General features: G+C 44.4%; 1 protein-coding gene across 14 annotated transcripts in view; it reads right to left on the minus strand.

Moving 5' to 3' along the window:
* Positions 1 to 17,558, minus strand: part of SBNO2 (strawberry notch homolog 2) — a 107,539-nt gene that overhangs the window by 61,845 nt on the left and 28,136 nt on the right. For all 14 annotated transcript variants that reach the window (XM_027834231.3, XM_043535756.1, XM_027834232.3 and 11 more), the window contains one exon: positions 10,379 to 10,502. In XM_027834231.3, the coding sequence (XP_027690032.2) occupies positions 10,379 to 10,502 (124 nt within the window). The remainder of the gene's footprint in view (positions 1 to 10,378; positions 10,503 to 17,558) is intronic.

Raw genomic sequence — 17,558 nt, forward strand, 5'->3', positions numbered from 1 at the left:
TTGAGACCTATCAGTTAGGCTAAGGCACAGGGCTGGGCAACAGGAACACCTGGGCTCTACTCCCATCGTTACCACTGACTCAGTGTGCCCTTAAATTTGTCTCTTCCCTTCTGTGGGAAGCCTGGTTCCCAATCTGTATCACACAGACAAAATCCTCCCCTTGGCTAAATTTATTGTATAGCACTTTGAGATCCCCATATAAAATGCACCAAAGAACGGCAACCTGTTACTATGTTCACTCCCCCATAATCAAACATGAAGTTGTAAGACTAGCAGGCTCAAAACAGAGACTCATTTCAAAGTCCACTTAATTGCCCAATCCCCAGGGAAACTTGCGAGCCTCAAGGATCCAATCTTCTTTTTAGCTTTAATTCTTTCCCCAACCCACAATGGAAAACTTGCCTCACAGCATAATTCCCCAGAGGAAGAGGAATGGACAGCTCTCTCTCTGGAACCCAGCACCACCCTCCCATCACTAGATAATGCTATAACTCCCCCCGTGTTACGCCATCTACCCTGGCCTCATGGGGCTGAATAACCGCAAACTCTGATATGCCCCTCAGCACCAGCTTTCCCAAAAACCCAGTGATGTTATAAGACCCCTAAAATGGCCTCATGTAACTATTTTCTTAACCTTATTTAAGCCCATTTGTTTGCGTAAAGAATGCCAGCAGAGCAGCAAGGATGAGTCACCCTGCAACCAGTCAAAGGATCACAACAACATTTTGGTGAGGAAATGGATTTAAGTTTCAAGTTCACACAGGATTATTCTGAGCATGCAAGTGAAATGATCTTTCTCAGTGCACAGAAGGCAGCCATCAAGATTGCTGGGACATACATGAAAATCATTATTAGCCAACAACATCCATGATGTAATTAAAAAAATTCCAGAAGAAAACAATGTGGCCATCCCCTCTCCTTCGGGCAAAATAGATTCTGCAACTTGCCCTGAAGGTCAGACCTGGGACCTAACAGAACAAGGGTAGAGGCAAGTGCCAAGGTTGAAAGAACAACCTTCCTCCTCGCAACCCAAGATGGACAAATCTGCAGGCTGCGAACTTGAGCATTTCAGCTGATCCCCAAGAGCAGCACGGAGAGAGCATTTACTGCATGAATACCTCTACAGTGTCATTTGTCGTTTACTCTTTAAACCCTGCAAATCCATTTTTGACAACATGTGCATTCCTGGGAAATCCTTTAGAGAGACAAACCACCTGGAGGGTTAACACAGCCCGAGGCCAGGTCAGAATCCCATATCTACCCAGAATGGCTCTCTTACATTCCTGAGGTAGCAGCTCACCAACTTGCTATCAAACTGGATATAGGCAGCATCCAAAGGGAAGACACATGTAGGTCTCTTTTTGCCAAGTCCCCTGTGGATTTTATGCAGCAAAGTCGTATTTGGGAATGTATTAAGGAGTCATGTTTTCTAGGATCCAGAGGCATACTTGGCTCTCCTGTCTAGATGTATGAAGAGAACACAATTTCCCTCACATACCCACACTGTCCATCCCCCCCAAGACAAACCAATGTATATTTTAAAACAAAAGACTCACTTACAGAAGCCTGCAGTGAGCTCCTCATGTTCTCCCTCCAGTATCACTAATCTGCTGGCATGGTTATTACAGGCAAAGGTCTAACAAGATTTTAACACCACGCCCATCACCATGGTATCTGTAAAGCCAGGTACTTTCCTATGTAGTCACCTGGAAAGATGTATCAGTCACAGGTAGTATATTCCTCCCCTCCCACCTTCTGAAGTCCAAGTTTCATGTTTTCAGACAGAGAGAACAAACTATTAACATTTAACAGTTTGGCAATTGGGACAGTGTGAAATCAGCAAAGTGGGAAAAAATGACACTAGTAATGTGTGGAAGAGATCTGACCTACCAGCACTAATCCCCAGCGCCTGCAGGTAATCAATGAGCTACTGCTCAGAGACCCACACTATGGTCCTGGCTCCCAAGGAACAGTCCCCTGATAGCAGTTTCTCTTTGGAAGAGGTTACAACTAAAAGCTGAGCAAACCCCTAGGTCTTGTTGTTTTCCATGATAGCACTCAAGTGGAAAGATTCCGCAAGAGGTGAACTGCCCCCAGTGCCAAGAAAGTCAGCCCTTTTCACGGCTGCCCAGGAAGAGGTAGGAATACAGTGCAAAGTTAAATGGCCTTAATGTTATACAAACCCCTCCTTTAATATGTTTGCAAAGGGAGAAGTCTGCAAATCTCTTCCAGGTCCTACTCTGAATTAATCCTGGGATGGTTAAAGCAAGGGCTGAATCAAACCCATTGGCTCTTTGGGGGCAGACAGGATCTGCCTACAAATGTTCAAGGAGACAAACTCAGATTACTATTGGGAATTTCTTATACAATAACACAGCCTCAGAGTGTTGGGAGCAAAGCATGTGCAGAGTGTTCAAAAGAGTCAACATTTCTGGACACTGATTTGTACAGTAATACAGCCTTGAAACTGCCTGGCTTATGACCCAGGACAACATTAACGGGCTGTCTGCTCTGGAGAGAGCCAAAGATTGAGGCATATTGGCAGAAACATCCAGGAGCCCAGACCAGGCGTATCAGTCTGCATTCAGGTGCACTGCATATTGTCAGCCTGCACTGTTTGATTCTAGGCAAACAACACTGCTTTCTTAGGCATTAATAATTTGTCAAAGTGTTTTTAAAACCCAAAAGCCAAGTCCTGGAACAAAAGGTCTTGTTCAACGTTACTCACAATACAACCGTCTACTATATAGAGGGTGACATCACTGACTTATGCCATCTATTGGAATCTTCAGAAAGTCCCATGCAGTAATGCTTGGATGCAGAGTTACAGAGCAGCATATGAGAGCCATTGGAGAGAAGAGAAAGGAGGACTGATAAATAGGCTCATTTATTAACGAGTGGGTCATCTTATGCATGAGTACCCCTTTACTTCCTACTCTTATTTGATGCATTACTTGAGCAAGAGCATTGGCTGGCTGTAAATGTTAGATTCAGAGAAAGACAGGTATGTGTGTTCAGGGACAGATAGCTTATAAAAATTCAAAAATTGGAATCAACTCCGTAACAGCCTTGAGACAAATACCCTTGAGCATTGACAAGCATGCAGCAATATGAGGTTTTAAAAACACCATCACAAAACCCAAAATGAAAGGGAATGAACTACAAAGACAACTCCAAGAGGGGACTTCGCTCTTCAAAAAGCCAAGATCAATTAGAGAAATAAAATAAAAAAAGAGTTCTGAGAGGCACAGCATGGAAAACAATGTAGGTTAAAGGAAGCTAGTTCTTTTCATTTGTAAGTTACTATAAAAAACACCCACCGAAATACTCTGGGTTTCTTGACAATAATTAAAATGCATAATATCACAATCGACTGCAAGAAAAATCAGACTGCCCCCATACCATCAATATACACCCTCATCTCACCTGAAAATCCCACATTTGAACCCTAATCCTGGAACCAGACGTCACCTAACTACTCCTCAAATGACCAAGAAAAAAAGTTTAGCTTTACAACATGTCTAGAACAACAACAAATCTGGGGCATTACAGACCACAGAAATTTGCAAATTTCAAAGCCATGGGGCCTTCATGCAACATATCCAACCACCAGCTCCCTTGCTTTTACACTGTGGACATTCCAGCTTGTGCACCTCTGATGGTCACAAGCACCGCAGCAAAGCAGAGAGAAGTAGTCGCCCAGACAGTAAAGATACAAACTAGGTAGAGCTTTTGAGGTCAATGCCAACAACCCAAACTGCTCAGGCAACCTGTGCCATTCACAGAGCACTGGTGTTATGTGCGGTCAGCATTCTACACCAGTGTAAGCGTCCAGATTTTGAGATGGAGCCCCATGGAAAACACATTACAGTAGTTTAATCTCCCAAAGGCAAATGCAGGGAGGACCACACCTAACAGACTGTCACATCCACCTTGATCCATGCAGCTGCAGAAATTAATGGTATGATTCCTGTCTTTGCATCCAGGTTGCAGCCAAGGAGCAAGACTCCTGGATTGTGAAGCAGCGTCACGAATGAAACGCACTCCCTCAAACAAGGCATAATTCCTGCCAATTTTGTCAAATACTTTTCCCGGCCTATCAATATTACTGACATCTCATCTGGCCTGAGCCACAGCCAAGCTAGTCCAGCTGTAAACTAGATGCTGGCTCATACACTCCACGGCCACAACAGGATTGGCTGGGAGGAAAACTAAGCTGGATGTCCACAGCATGTTGGTATTGCATCAGCAGAGCCCATGCTCACTAGCCTAGCAGCCTCATTTTACACACACTGAATAAGAGGGAGAATGAGAGAGAACCTTGTTGTATTCTACTTGCAAGGGTAGAAACAGAAGCAAACCAAATCAGTCACCCTCTGATCTTCCATCTAAAAACGAGCAAAGCCATTCAAGGGCTACTCCACCTACTCCTGCCAGAGATGGTGGGTCAATACTACCTCGTGATCAACAGCACAAAAGACTGCTGGTAGATTTAATTAATCAATTTAGAATAAACCTTTAATACCCAAATCTGCCAAACCTACCAACAAGATTCCACCAACGCAGGACTAGTGTAACATGATCAAGACACCCAAAAAAATGGTATCTATATAGCTTTAAGATAGGATCACCCAGTGTATTGTCTCCCTGTACTGTATCAGCAGTTTAAGTAGATCGTAAGGTCTCGGGAACAGGCCCCATGAACTTCATCTGCCAGCCTCAGAGCATCCTGACAGTGCTCGATTTAAAAAGAAAAAAAAATAATAAAAGAACAGCTTTACCGTGGATGCAAGATAAATGCATAAAGTGGTTGAGATTTTGACACTAGTATTAAACGTTTAAGAAAAATAGATCTCTGTATTTTACAGTGAAAGACAAGAAGGGGGTTCAATTAAAGTTTATAGCATGAAGTGCTAGAGACTCCAATCCAAACTGCTCATTTCCATTTAAGAAATAATGGGATAAAGGAACATGACATGAAAAAACAAGCAAGCATCAGGAATTACTTGTCACAGGCAAAGACTAACCTGAATGGAACAATCTGCCAAGCAGTCCCCCAGAGTCAGAGAAATCCATTTTGTCAACCGCTGCAAGAGAAGCAAAAGTCTCCAGCGCTAAAGCATTTACTCATGGCCCAAAATGCCCAAGCGTCTTTAGGACAGAAAAAAAAAAAAAAAAAGGAGATTGTTCCCTTTATCTGGTAGGCCAGCATCTATGGAGTTGGGAAAATGGAAATAATGGAGCAAACAAACAATAGGCAGAAGGGAAGATGCAAAAGGATCTGGCACTGTTTTCCATCCTCCTACAGATTGTCGTCTTAGGGTGTCTGCTCTGCAGGTGTGACCGCTGCTTGGGTAGACATACCCACACTAGCTCTATCTGTGCTAGCATGGCTAAACATAGCAATGTAGATGTGGTGACGAGGATTTCCTCAACACGAGTAGGCCCGCAGGGTCCCTGGCATGCTCCTACAGCCTGCACTGTTGCATCTACAACGCTATTCGTAGCCATGCTGGTGTGGATAAAGCTAGTGGGGATATCTCTATGCCGCATTTGGCAGTGTGATTGCAGCTTGGGTAGACATACCCTTAGATTATCAGCTCAGCGGGGCAGAGACTATATCTCCATTGGTGTTTGTACAGGCCCTAGTAAAACAGGGCCCGGATCCTGACTGGGATTTCTGGGCACTACCATACTGTACGTTCTGATACCACTAAGAATGCATTAGCTATCAAACACAATAGATGGAATGTGTCAATGACTTTATCCATTGTACCCCTTTCCTGTACTTTCTGCCCGATTTCTCAATGTGAGACATGCTTCTCTCTGGCTGAGGACATTGCATGCTCTTGTACTCCTTTTTAGATAGGGAAATACTCCTGCCAGAATCTCCTGACTACTTTACGTACAGATTCTTTCCATGCCTGTTCCTCCACATGATGGTTCCCCAAGCCGGCATTCAGAGAAGCACAATCATGACCCCTTCCACAAATCTTCCTTGTCACAATCACTTTCTACCCATCAGGACAGCAAGGGAGACAGACTGCGTTCATTGCTTCTGCATAAAATGGTTCTTGTCAGATCTTCACATAGACACTTCCTTCCTCCCCCCCCAGCCAGAGTTTGAGCACTTCACTTTTGTGGTTCTCCTTGAGCTCCATTGGCTCAAGCAGGGGAGAGCCAAGGTCGTTCCCCAGCCCAAGGCTCCGGTGCGGCAGCTATAGGGCTGGCACAAAGCACACTTTGTAGCACTGGTAAAACTCTGAAAGCCATGAAGTTTCCACAAGAATAATTTCTTGTTCTGGGCAAAAAGTCGGGCACCACAGAAAGGCCACTCACAACAGGATGAGTCACACTTTTGTCTGCAGTTCAGGCCCCCCCGCTTTTTTTTTTTTTTTTAAACAGAAAGGCTTTTTTTTCCCTTTCCATAGTCATCCCCTGCATCAGCAGCTCATCTGAATACACCAACATTTATGGAAGCATATTCCTTTAACAGAGATTCTCCAAAGATTGTTCTTGCCAAGCTGGCTGCACTCAATTTCCATGATGTAACAGAAGAAGGAAACTGATCAACCCCTTAGACCAGCGGTTCTCAAACTTTTGTATTGGTGACCCCTTTCACACAGCAAGCCTATGAGTGCGACTCCCCCCCCTTATAAATTAAAAACTCTTTTTTATATTTAACACTATTATAAATGCTGGAGGCAAAGCGGGGTTTGGGGTGGAGGCTGACAGCTCGTGACCCCCCAAGTAGTAAACTTGTGACCTCGGAGGGGTCACAGCCCCCAGTTTGACAACCCCTGCCTTAGACTCTACAAAATAAATAAGGTTAAGCCCACTTCCCACTAAACCCAGCAGCAAATCCACACCAGCCATCCCTATGCCAAGTCCTACTGCTTGAATCTCTAACACTGTAGCCTGTTACATGGATTCTACAGGCTCATGAGAAAGTCACATTTCGGTCTTATTCCTCCCACAATGAATTCTACTGCAGGCAATTCTATTGCTACAGTATTATGATTCATTTACTTATCTGGTTTTATCCAGCAGAGGGAGCCCTTGTCTACACCAGGGTTTGGCCCCATTAACAGTCATTGGTGACCAGCTACCAGAGCACAAACAGGCAAATCAAATAAATTGGTTAGTCTCTAAGGTGCCACAAGTACTCCTCCTCTATAAAACGTGATTTGCCCTGGTGCAGTTTAACCTTTATTTGAAGCAGAGGCAAACTGCACTGATGCAAATTGGGTCTTACAACAGCCTTGCCTGTGGGATGGGGGATTTGGTGTCATACCAGGTCTGCTACATCAGAGACTGGCCTCCAATGGTTCAAATCCTAATGTAGACAAGGCCCAAGGCTGCAAAAGCCAGAGTCCAAAGGAGGTTCACAGTATATCATTAAAGACACAGTAAGAAAATAAAAGCACACCTCAACACATTTGCATCAGTGTTTGGAGAATAATGGAGATTTTGCAGGGTAGGAGAAGTGAAAAGTTTGTCAGTTTTGCTCTTTATTAATGTGATGTGTTTTTTTGACATACTCCTTTGTGAACAGATGGTCTCTCCTTTATAATCAACCAACTCTTCCTAATATATTTGTTCACTGTCACGGTCCAGTGTCGTGACATTGCAGTTCACTACAATGCACACAGCTGAAACATTCCTCAATGAATCATGCAGGAAGAAGAGGCTGATTATAAAGGAGCAAGCTTCTGTTTACACATGTATCTTGGCATTCAAATGCTACTGGGGGAAAAAAAAAAAAAGACATTCAGAAGTAGTACATGGCAGCGTGATGGGGCTCTGCTAAAATATTATTTTTCAATTTGTCAAAGCATGACTGGCATAAAATACACAGATATGGACAGATCTTGTCCTTACTTGATTTTGCCAGTAAATTGCCTTCTTTGCGACCAGACACACTGCTCAAAATGGTTTTAAATTTAACTTAGTCCCACATTTTCAGAAGCGACCAGTAATTTTCGGTGTTTCAGTTGAGGGACCCTGAAGGGACCTGATTTTCAGAAACTTCTCAGCACCAGCCCTCCGATAACGAGGCCTCAAGTCAGCCATCCAAAATCACTTGTCACTTTTGAAAATATAGGTCTTAATGTCGTAAGGAGGGTGGCTTTCTCAGAACATAGCTTTTCCATACCGGGTCAGACCAGTGGTTCATCTAGCCCACTATCCTCTCTTTGGACACAAAACTCCCCATATTGTTGTCTAATCAAACATCTGATGCTATGTGTGATGGGAAAATCCCTGACTTCCACGAGCAATCAGTTTACACTCAAGCAGGGGGTTAGGTTACCCTTACCTTATCCTGCACAGCTACATGTGTTATTAATGGTCAATATTATGCCGGGTGGGTTTTTTAATCCACTCCTAGTATTTGGATTGCTCTCCTGCAGCAGTGGCTGCTGAACACTGATTTGACTTTGTCTTGGATTGGAAATCCCAGCATTTAGGCACACTGCTGCTCAGTTTCCTTTCCTACTGGCTGCATAGCCAAGGCATTTGCCACTTCCTCCAACGCTGCTGGAATTCTGCTACTACACATGGGCCACAAGACTGTTTAAGGAGGGAGAATCAGGCTCCAGGGTGGGTTGGGGATGCAAGCCATGTTTTGGGGGCAGTAGAAGTACTAGGTCCAGTCTTCACTGTTTTTCGTTTGGCTGCACTTCTTCCAATATTTCATTTTAGTGCTAAAGGGGCCAGTGCCATCTCTGTTCTGACGGGAAAACTGCATGGTGTTAGGTAGAGTCCTGCAAATCCGTGGATATCCGCGGACCACTTTTGCAGATAGTGGATCGGCTGCAGATACAACCACGCAGGGCTCTACTCACCAGCGGCGCCTGACCTGTAGCGTCCGGCTTGGACAGCGCCGGGGGGGGCGCAGTGTGCTCAGAGCCGGTGGCCAGCAGCCAGTGGTTGGGGGGCAGGTTGGAGTCAGGGCTCTCCAGCACCTGCTCGCTGCACCACTTCCTGTCCAGTAGCTCGGCCCCTCAGGCAGCACCAGTGTCCCCACCAGTGCTCCCAGGCCTGGGCAACAGGACCTGCCCCCGGCCACAGGGATTGGAGTGGGTGGGGCCCTGGCGCCCTACCCTTCCGCCCCACTGTGATGCAACACACACTGCTGCTGCCATGTGCTGTCGCTCGTGAGCCCCCGGGAGCAAAACATGATGCGACGCCCCTTCCCCGCAGTTCCTCCCTCCGCCCCGCCCCTTCTCCATGAGACCCTGTCCTGCGCTGTCCCTTACCCCAGTCCCCTCATGCTGCCTTTTCCCTCAAAGACCCCGTCCCCCCACTAGCCCTTGTGAGACGGCTTGCTGCTGCAGGTGCGAATACAGGTAAAAGACTACCAACTAGGCTAGCAGATGGCGGGGTGATTCTGGCAGCTGCGGATCAGCTGTGGATCCACATTTTTGTACCCGCACAGGGGTCTAGATTTAGGTACTTTACAGACTGGCCAGAGGATGACTGATAGCATAACTCATTCTAAGGTGCAAGTGTTGGAGATGGAACCAGACTCTGGAAATAACTTCAACTGGGCCTTTACCTTGGTAAGCCAGCAGGGCAGCTCTATCTGGTTTTGCTCACTGGGTCCCACAATATCTTGGGAGAAGCTACTGCAAAGAACTTGTGCAAGCTGGACACAATGTACTCCTTTGAACTCTTGGGAAGGATTTAACCATTTTTTCAAAAGTCAGCTCTTTCCCGTGCTAAGCTGTTTCCCAGTTCTGACTGACCAACCTTTCCATGAGACACAGTCAGAGGCAAGTCTAACATGATGAGCTCATTTCATACCAATGAGATCCCTGGAGGATGAGCAGGTCTGTCACTCCATAGAGGTACCAACCCAACCAGGATGACTGGCGCTTTTCAGATCCAGTTCACACACTCCTACCCGTCAGAGGAGAGCACATTCCAGGGAGGAAGGAGGGGCTTGAATGATAAGTTCTCTGCTAGGTGCAGCTCTCTCAGAACCTATAGCCCCATAAAATGTTACTCTTCATGAATTCAACCTACTGAGTAGTGAGATAACAGCCCATGTAACATACATGAGGTGAAAACCCTAAAAGCCTAGTTCAGAGAAGATTAAGTGATGGTCTAACTAGTGGGAGCCTTCTTTCACTTACATCTTTCCCCACACTCCCTTTGGTATGTATGTCACATCAATTTACCAACATGTAACTTGCATCACCTATGAATTTACCACCACCGCACGGCCACCAAGCCAATGACATGCATTTGAGGCATCAGAGTATTCGAAATACACATATATCGCACTGGCTATTTAAAAACCATTCAATGCATTGCCCTCAGTCTTACCCCATTTTACCCAAAGACAGACAGTCATAACAAACTAGGCACCTACCTGAGGAAAATCACCATTTTTTGGTGAGAAGTCAGCGAGGCCCACAGATGCATAGTTTGTCTCTGTGAAGGGTTGTCTGCTGATGGAATTCATGTAAAAATCGGAAGTGGCATTAAAATATTGCCTGTAAAGAGACAAGGAGAGCAGTGACTTTCTCTCATTCCTAGCAAGGGGCATTTCTTAGAGTTGTCTCAGATTCCACCTTCACGGGGTTAACTGGTTCTTAAAGTCGACTCATGCAAGAGATTGATTTTAACAGGGGATTTTGTGTAGGACAGATGTCTACAGGGCAAAATATAATAAACCTACCAACGATATTTTCTCGGGCTCATATGCTAGTACACTGGTCTACTGAGCTGTAGCATAATCAAGAGGCCAAGAATTCAACTCTCAGTGGCTCTCATAAACTGGGTGGATTTGATAGAGATTGGGTTTTGAGGAATCCCAGTTCAATCCTAACAATGGAGTGCAAATAAAACTGCTGTAAAGGTACCAGAGAAATTAGTGTTTGGAAGGCACAATAGGACCCTACGATCAAATATGCTATATATGGGGAAATATTAAATCTTACAAAGCAGAATCATAGTTCACCCCATAAGAACCAACAGTCCCCTGGGAAAACTCAACCACTAATGATCTTCCAAGGTGGTGGGTCCAAAGGCCACAACACTCCTTCCATTTGGGACTAAGGCAAGGGTGGAAAGTAGTTATACAGATAGCTACACCAATCATGGACATACTGTGCTGCTAGGCTGGAGCACTAGAACTTGAAAGGAGGGGCAGGGACATGCATACTAACCCAGGAAGGGTTTTATGGGGATGAATGGCTCTGAGCTGTCACTATCTAGGGAGATCTCAGAGTGGCACCAATTAGTGAACAAAGCAAGGTCTCCTGATTATGCTCTCTTGAGCGGACACTCCCAGGGTTTATATCCTGTAACTGTTAGGCAGGTAAGGGTTGTGAACCGAAAGAGTCTTTCCATTCCACCAGTCAGCAGCCTTTGGCCTCCATTACATGAGCTGCTTTTGGTTTTGCTATTACACACTGCATGCACAAGTTAACTCTCTTCTGCAGAGGGAGGAATGTGTTCAGTAATCCTTCTGGTAATCTGGCTCTTGTAACGGATGTTCATTCAAACAGTTTCGACAATCCTCACCCAGTACATTTTCATATTAAAAACTGTTTGAACACTTCACACAGTCCAGCTGAATTGTCCTTGTGGAAAGTCAGACATTCCATGTGATGTCAAGGCCACAGAACCCACAGGCAGTGAACTTCCAAGCTACAGGAAAAATCAACTGGGGAGAGGAGATTGAAATCATTGGGCAGCCTAAGTACTATCCAGCAATGAAAATGTCTTGCATAGCTAGTTGTTCATTAACACAACATGCCTTTAGCTAATCCACATGCAGGACTTATAAATACACTGGATGGGCTGCATTTACATGCAAATAGGCACATAGTTATCTCCCATTTATGACTAAATGTACCCCTCTTTTGCCACATCATTGAAGGTAAAATCCTAGCAAAGGGCAGCACAGAAATCACTTTTCACAATAGCCTATGAACTGCTACCATTGAATTTCTTCTCTATCCTTACTGATGTTGCAACTGGTTTACCTTCTGCTAAGAAGCCCTAAAGCAGGTCCCTACCCATGTGCTCTTACAGAGAGAGAATTTAAAAAATCCAGGACAGTCCAAGCTCTAATCACTCTCAATTCTGAGTGACGAGGCACCTTTCCCAACTCTTGCATATTCACTGTGCCAAATCCGTTCCAGTGTTTGTCCACCAGCTTTGATGGAGTTACACCAGGGACGAATTTGGTTCCTCATCTGGTCTTGGGACGAATCACTTCACCTCTCTGGACTGCACTTTTTCCATCTGTAAAATGTGGATGCCATCTCCTCACAGGCAATGTTGTAAAAAAGACACACTGCAACTTGGTAAAGATCCTCACAGGAAAGCCACTACAGAATTGCTAATATGATAGGCCAAACTTTTTCAGTGCCTTTCGTATTATTGTTTTGCTTTTTATTTAGCAAGGACTTTGGCACATTCATTTGCTTTGCTGTGAAAGGTTGGAAGATGGCCACCACCACATTACCTTTCGTTACACCACCAAACCAATGCAAGTAAGAGGGGCTCCAAAGCTTGTGAACCTAGCAGCTCTGCCAAAACGAAGGGAGAAGAGATCCTCATGGCAGCAGTTGACTATGACAAAAGAAAAAACTTCCCAATGCAAGCCACTCTGACATCGCTTTCATGCCAAGGCGCATGCTACTGAGGTGAGGAATAGGGAAGATTTCTGTAAATCAAAGCCAGATTTCAATTTCCTTTCTAGTAGAAATTCGTTAAAGCAAAGCACGCTATGGGCAGGTGCCAGGCAAGGTTTCCCAGATGTGACTGTCAATGCACCTCAACTCCAATGTGCATCCTCACCCTAGCATACGCTATATACATAGAAAATTGACGTCTGCCTCATATCTGCTAGGAGCTAGGCTGACAGGCACTTTACTTGTGGCTTGATCTTGACCCAAGGTTCAACTGATGAAACATAACCTAAAATCACTGTAGTGAAGGGGGGGTTGAGAGGAAGGGTGGTCTTGTGTTAAGGTACTAGGTTGTGATTCAGGATGTTAGTATTTGGATAACAGCTGCACCTGAAGGTCCCAACCAAGATCAAGGCCCCACTGTGTTAGGTGCTATACACACAGAGAGAGAGACAGTTCCTGCCCCAAAGAGCTAACAGTATAAGTAGACAAGACAGTCAAAGGGTGGGAGGGAAAATAGAAGCAGAGAGGGTAAGTGACTTGCATATGGGCATACGGTTGGTCAGTGGCAGACCAAGGATTAGAATTCAGGTCTCCTGACTTCCAACCCAGTGTCCTATCCACTACATCACATTGCTTCCCGAGCTCTGGGTTCAGTTCCTGGTTCTGCCATATATCTGTGTGACTTGGAGAGTCCCTTAAGGTAAGCTCTCTGTAAGGGTAATAGGGCAGAGGGGAAAGAATCATGGGACATATACAATCTCCTCTTTCCCCCCTGCTCCCCACAGAAACCACCTTGCCCAGCAGGAGTCAGTCTGACTAACCTGATCCGTTCCACCTGAGCAAGACACCCTGCAATGAAACACAGAAGCCAGCACACAGCCATGGAACCTTTAGGGCCAATGACAGTTGGGGCCAATCGAGTGACAGTTGGGTTCAAGTCATCTGTCAGTGAGACCCTGACACACATGTACAGCCCCTTCACTCCACTGACTCATTTCAAGCAATGCAATTGGACCATGCATATTAGCTTCAGTGCTTGCATTTAAAATGACATGTGCTACTGGTCTGGCCCTGACTAATTTGTATAATCATAACAATTAGATACAACCGTTTATAAGTTGACTGAATTAAAACCTAATTTATTCAAATGTGGCTCACACTGAGATTTCAGTGCATTTGAACTATATGGAAAGTTTGAAGAGTGTTATTCCATAATAATTTCTTTGGGCTGAAGAAAATGAGCACCAGGTGCTGAATTTTAAGATTAATGACAACCGGGCCTTTAAACTACTCAAACTACTAACCCATTTACTTGAAAACTCTCTGAAATTCTTTCTGAACTCAGAGTACATCCTGTAAGATTGGAGACGATACACTGTATTCTTCAAAGGTTCCATCCCTGCCTTAGGTACAGAACAGCACTCCTCTTGAACTGTGGAGTTGCAACCAACACCAGCATAATTACTATACTCCATCTCCCAAACACATAACAGATCAAGCCAGAAGCTACCATACCTATTGGCTGATTACAATATGTATAGCCACCTTCTATTTTGGGGACAACTAATCACCTCCACTGAAACTGGACAGACAGAAGAGAAGGAAGGTTAGCGTCTCACACCTAAAACAAACAGCTTAATCCAAACAAGCAGGGAAAGCGATACCACACTGACCTGTGTGTTCTCCTTTCAAATGGGTACAAGTTATGGAAATAAGATTCTACTCCTCCCCCTACACAGAGCTACTCAGACAATGCCCAAAGATTTGGCTACAAGAAACCTATCTTATGAACCTAGGATGTATTTAAAAGTGGAACATTTCCTCCAAGGAAGAATGGAGGAAACTAGCCATTTGAGACATTCAAAATAAGATTACCGCCAACCAAGTAAACCCCATCTCTGGAACTTTCCAGGGTATCCCTGCCCCATCTTGTGTGTATCTTTTACTACTGCCAGGCAGGGACAGTCTATTTTTTCTGTCCTGGGTACAGCTGAGCACATTGTTTTTGATAAACAGACCAAGCACTACATATTACTATGGAGAACAAGCTTGCCCTTGCTGAAGAAATAAGATGGCCTGGTGCCCTTCTTTCATCTCTCAGATCTACGATACTACGAGCTGGAAATCGAGAACCTCTCTATGAATCTTTTGATTTTATCAAGCTCAGACTGGCTGATGTGCTCTTGCTACAATCCCTTGATTTGAATGAGTAGGGAATAGGGCATTTGCAGCAGAGAGCTTTCAATTCTGGAATTTGCTTCTCCTCTCGGTTTGACAGAGCCCAAGCCTATTGACTTTGAGAGCACAGTACAAAGACCATTTGTCAACTCAGACATTTGCATCGGGGGTGGTTGGGGTTACATTAATATGCACAGCTTAATTAATTTATTACATTGACATTGGTTAGTTAATTTTGTATTGGTTTAAGAACAGTGTAAATGTGCCCAGAGACAGGTCTGATGGATACATTTTAAAGAGAGATTTATCCCAGCTAAACTGAGTGATGACTGGGAAAAATCTACATTCTAAGCACAGATACAAATAAGCTACTGGACACAATCAGGGAAGACCTGGACTGTGGACTCAGATGAGGCTTAACCGATATCTAGATGCAGACATCCGGGAAGGAGATGGGTCTCCATACACACCAAGTACTTTATAGAAGAGCAAGAAACGAGATGGCTTTCTCACTGCCCACCAACCCTAAACACGGGGGGGCAGTTGTACAGTTTGGACACATTGAACTAAGATGCACTTTAACTTACCCAGGTCATTTGATGTAAGTGCAGCTCATAGTGAAATGGCCCTGTCTTTACAACTATCTCCAACAAGAGAATTTGTTGTTTAAACTTCTGATTGGTTCCTCCGTCTTTCTGAAACTTAGGTTCTTGTTAGCAGAGCCTGCATGCTAGAACAGAGTCTACAGGTATCTGTCTCGTAAATGATTCAGTGCCCAATGCTGCAATTCCTTCCACCAGCAGGTTCTCAGTCACCTGGCAGCTTAAGCAGGCTGCAGCACCACGTACTGGGATATTATTCTTTATACCAGCTGCCTATAAAAAGTGATGGACCAGATGTCCTCTTGGTATTTGAAGCTTTACTGGGGCATGCTCTGGCTATATTTGAGACCTTATTCTTTGCATCTCATCGGACTTTTGTGCTTTGCCATTACAGCCTCCTTTTAGGGAGTCTGTCATCAGCAAGTGATTAGGCCTTTGCTGGTACAGGGCCTAGGCCATGGAAACCGCGCCTGCCTTGGCATTCATCTCAGAGCTTGTCTACACTACAGGTTTTGTCAGTGTAACTTATGTCGCTCATGGGTGTGAATAAGCCACCCCCCTGCGCGACATAAATTACACCGACCTAAGTGCCAGTGTGGACGGTGTCATGTCAGCAGGAGAACTTCTCCCGCCAGCAGAGAGAGTCTTCACCAGATGCGCGACAGCTTCCAGTATAGACGAGCGCTCAGCCCTTTTCCTCTTCACTGTTAGATTGCAATTAATGCTTCTTCTGAGCTTGTTTTATAATGTATTATTACAACCACTATTATCCCACATTCAGATTGGTGTGGGGGAGTCACGGAGGAAAGCATTGTTCCAAAATTTGAGAAATGCTGTCTGCTAAACATACGGGGCTTGATTCTCCAATCATTCACAGAAGTGTAACTCAGCCGACAACAGTGGAGTTATACACATGTAACACCACTGACATCAATAGGGTTACTCCAGATTTACACTGATGAGAGGAAAGTATCAAGCCTATTATTGGAATGGGAGCTCAGCTATTAGAGGGATCACTGCCTTAGAAACACTGTACATATAAACATTTTCCCTATGTAGGATCCTCCTGATTTGCCTTGTTCAGCATTTTACAAGACCAATTTTTATCATATTGTAATTTTTTGTGGGCTAAGAAAGTTCTGAATAAAGGTGCAAACTTTGCTACCTCTTGTTAAACCAAATTCTTTGTACTATAAAAGTTAAGTACTTATTAGAAACTGGAAGAACCTGCTTCAAACAAAGCTGTTGCTATGAGAACAAGCCATATCTAAATACAGCCACTGGCAAATGAGACTCCTCCCACATGGAGTCTGTGGCAACAGAGAGGGGTCCACCATACTGGTTTTCTTTTTTATCAATTTTTGTATTTTTCACTATTTAACAAGGGGCTTTTCAACTACAATGCCATATAAATTAAAATGCAAACTACATTAATGCAATACTGAAGTTGCAGAGTTATTGTTGCAAAAAAAAAAAAAAGAAGGAAATTAGAAAGGTGAAAGGGACACCAGCTACTTAATAATCTCACTGACTGTGATGTATCTACTGCCATTACAGTTCACCTCCCTAAGAATATCATCACTGACAGATTAGAGGAGAGGTTTTATTGTCCTTCCTCCTTTGTTTCAGTTGGTTTACTTTGCTCATTTGACAGCACTTTTGTGCCTAGTGAGTTCATTGCTATACTGATGCCACCATGACCTCTCACAGGACCTGCACCAGGGAGTTACCAGTGACAGCAACAGAGCTGAAAATGAAGTTGGACAGGCAGCAAACAGGTGTGTGCACAGAAAGAAAGACAGACAGGTGGGAGGAGCGATTGGCCTGAGCTTGCTTGCTGATATTGCTCTCAGATCCATCCAAAAGTCCCTTCTACTAACAGGAAAGCAGAGAGAAATCAAACTTTTTTTTTTTTAATTGCTACCATACTATTTAAAGGGTGATCTAAATGAGCCACTATCATATTGCCAGTGTCCTTTTAAGATTCCAGTAGTAACATCAGCTTGGCCAGACTGTACATCCTGTATGTTTGGGACTATACATCGAACAGTAATACATTAATCTATACATTTAATAAGAAAAACATGGCACATGTTCAATTTGGCCAAGTTAGTGCTACTGCCAG

This window comes from Chelonia mydas, chromosome 25 (genome assembly GCF_015237465.2).
Source record: "Chelonia mydas isolate rCheMyd1 chromosome 25, rCheMyd1.pri.v2, whole genome shotgun sequence".
NCBI classification, from domain to species: Eukaryota; Metazoa; Chordata; order Testudines; family Cheloniidae; genus Chelonia; species Chelonia mydas.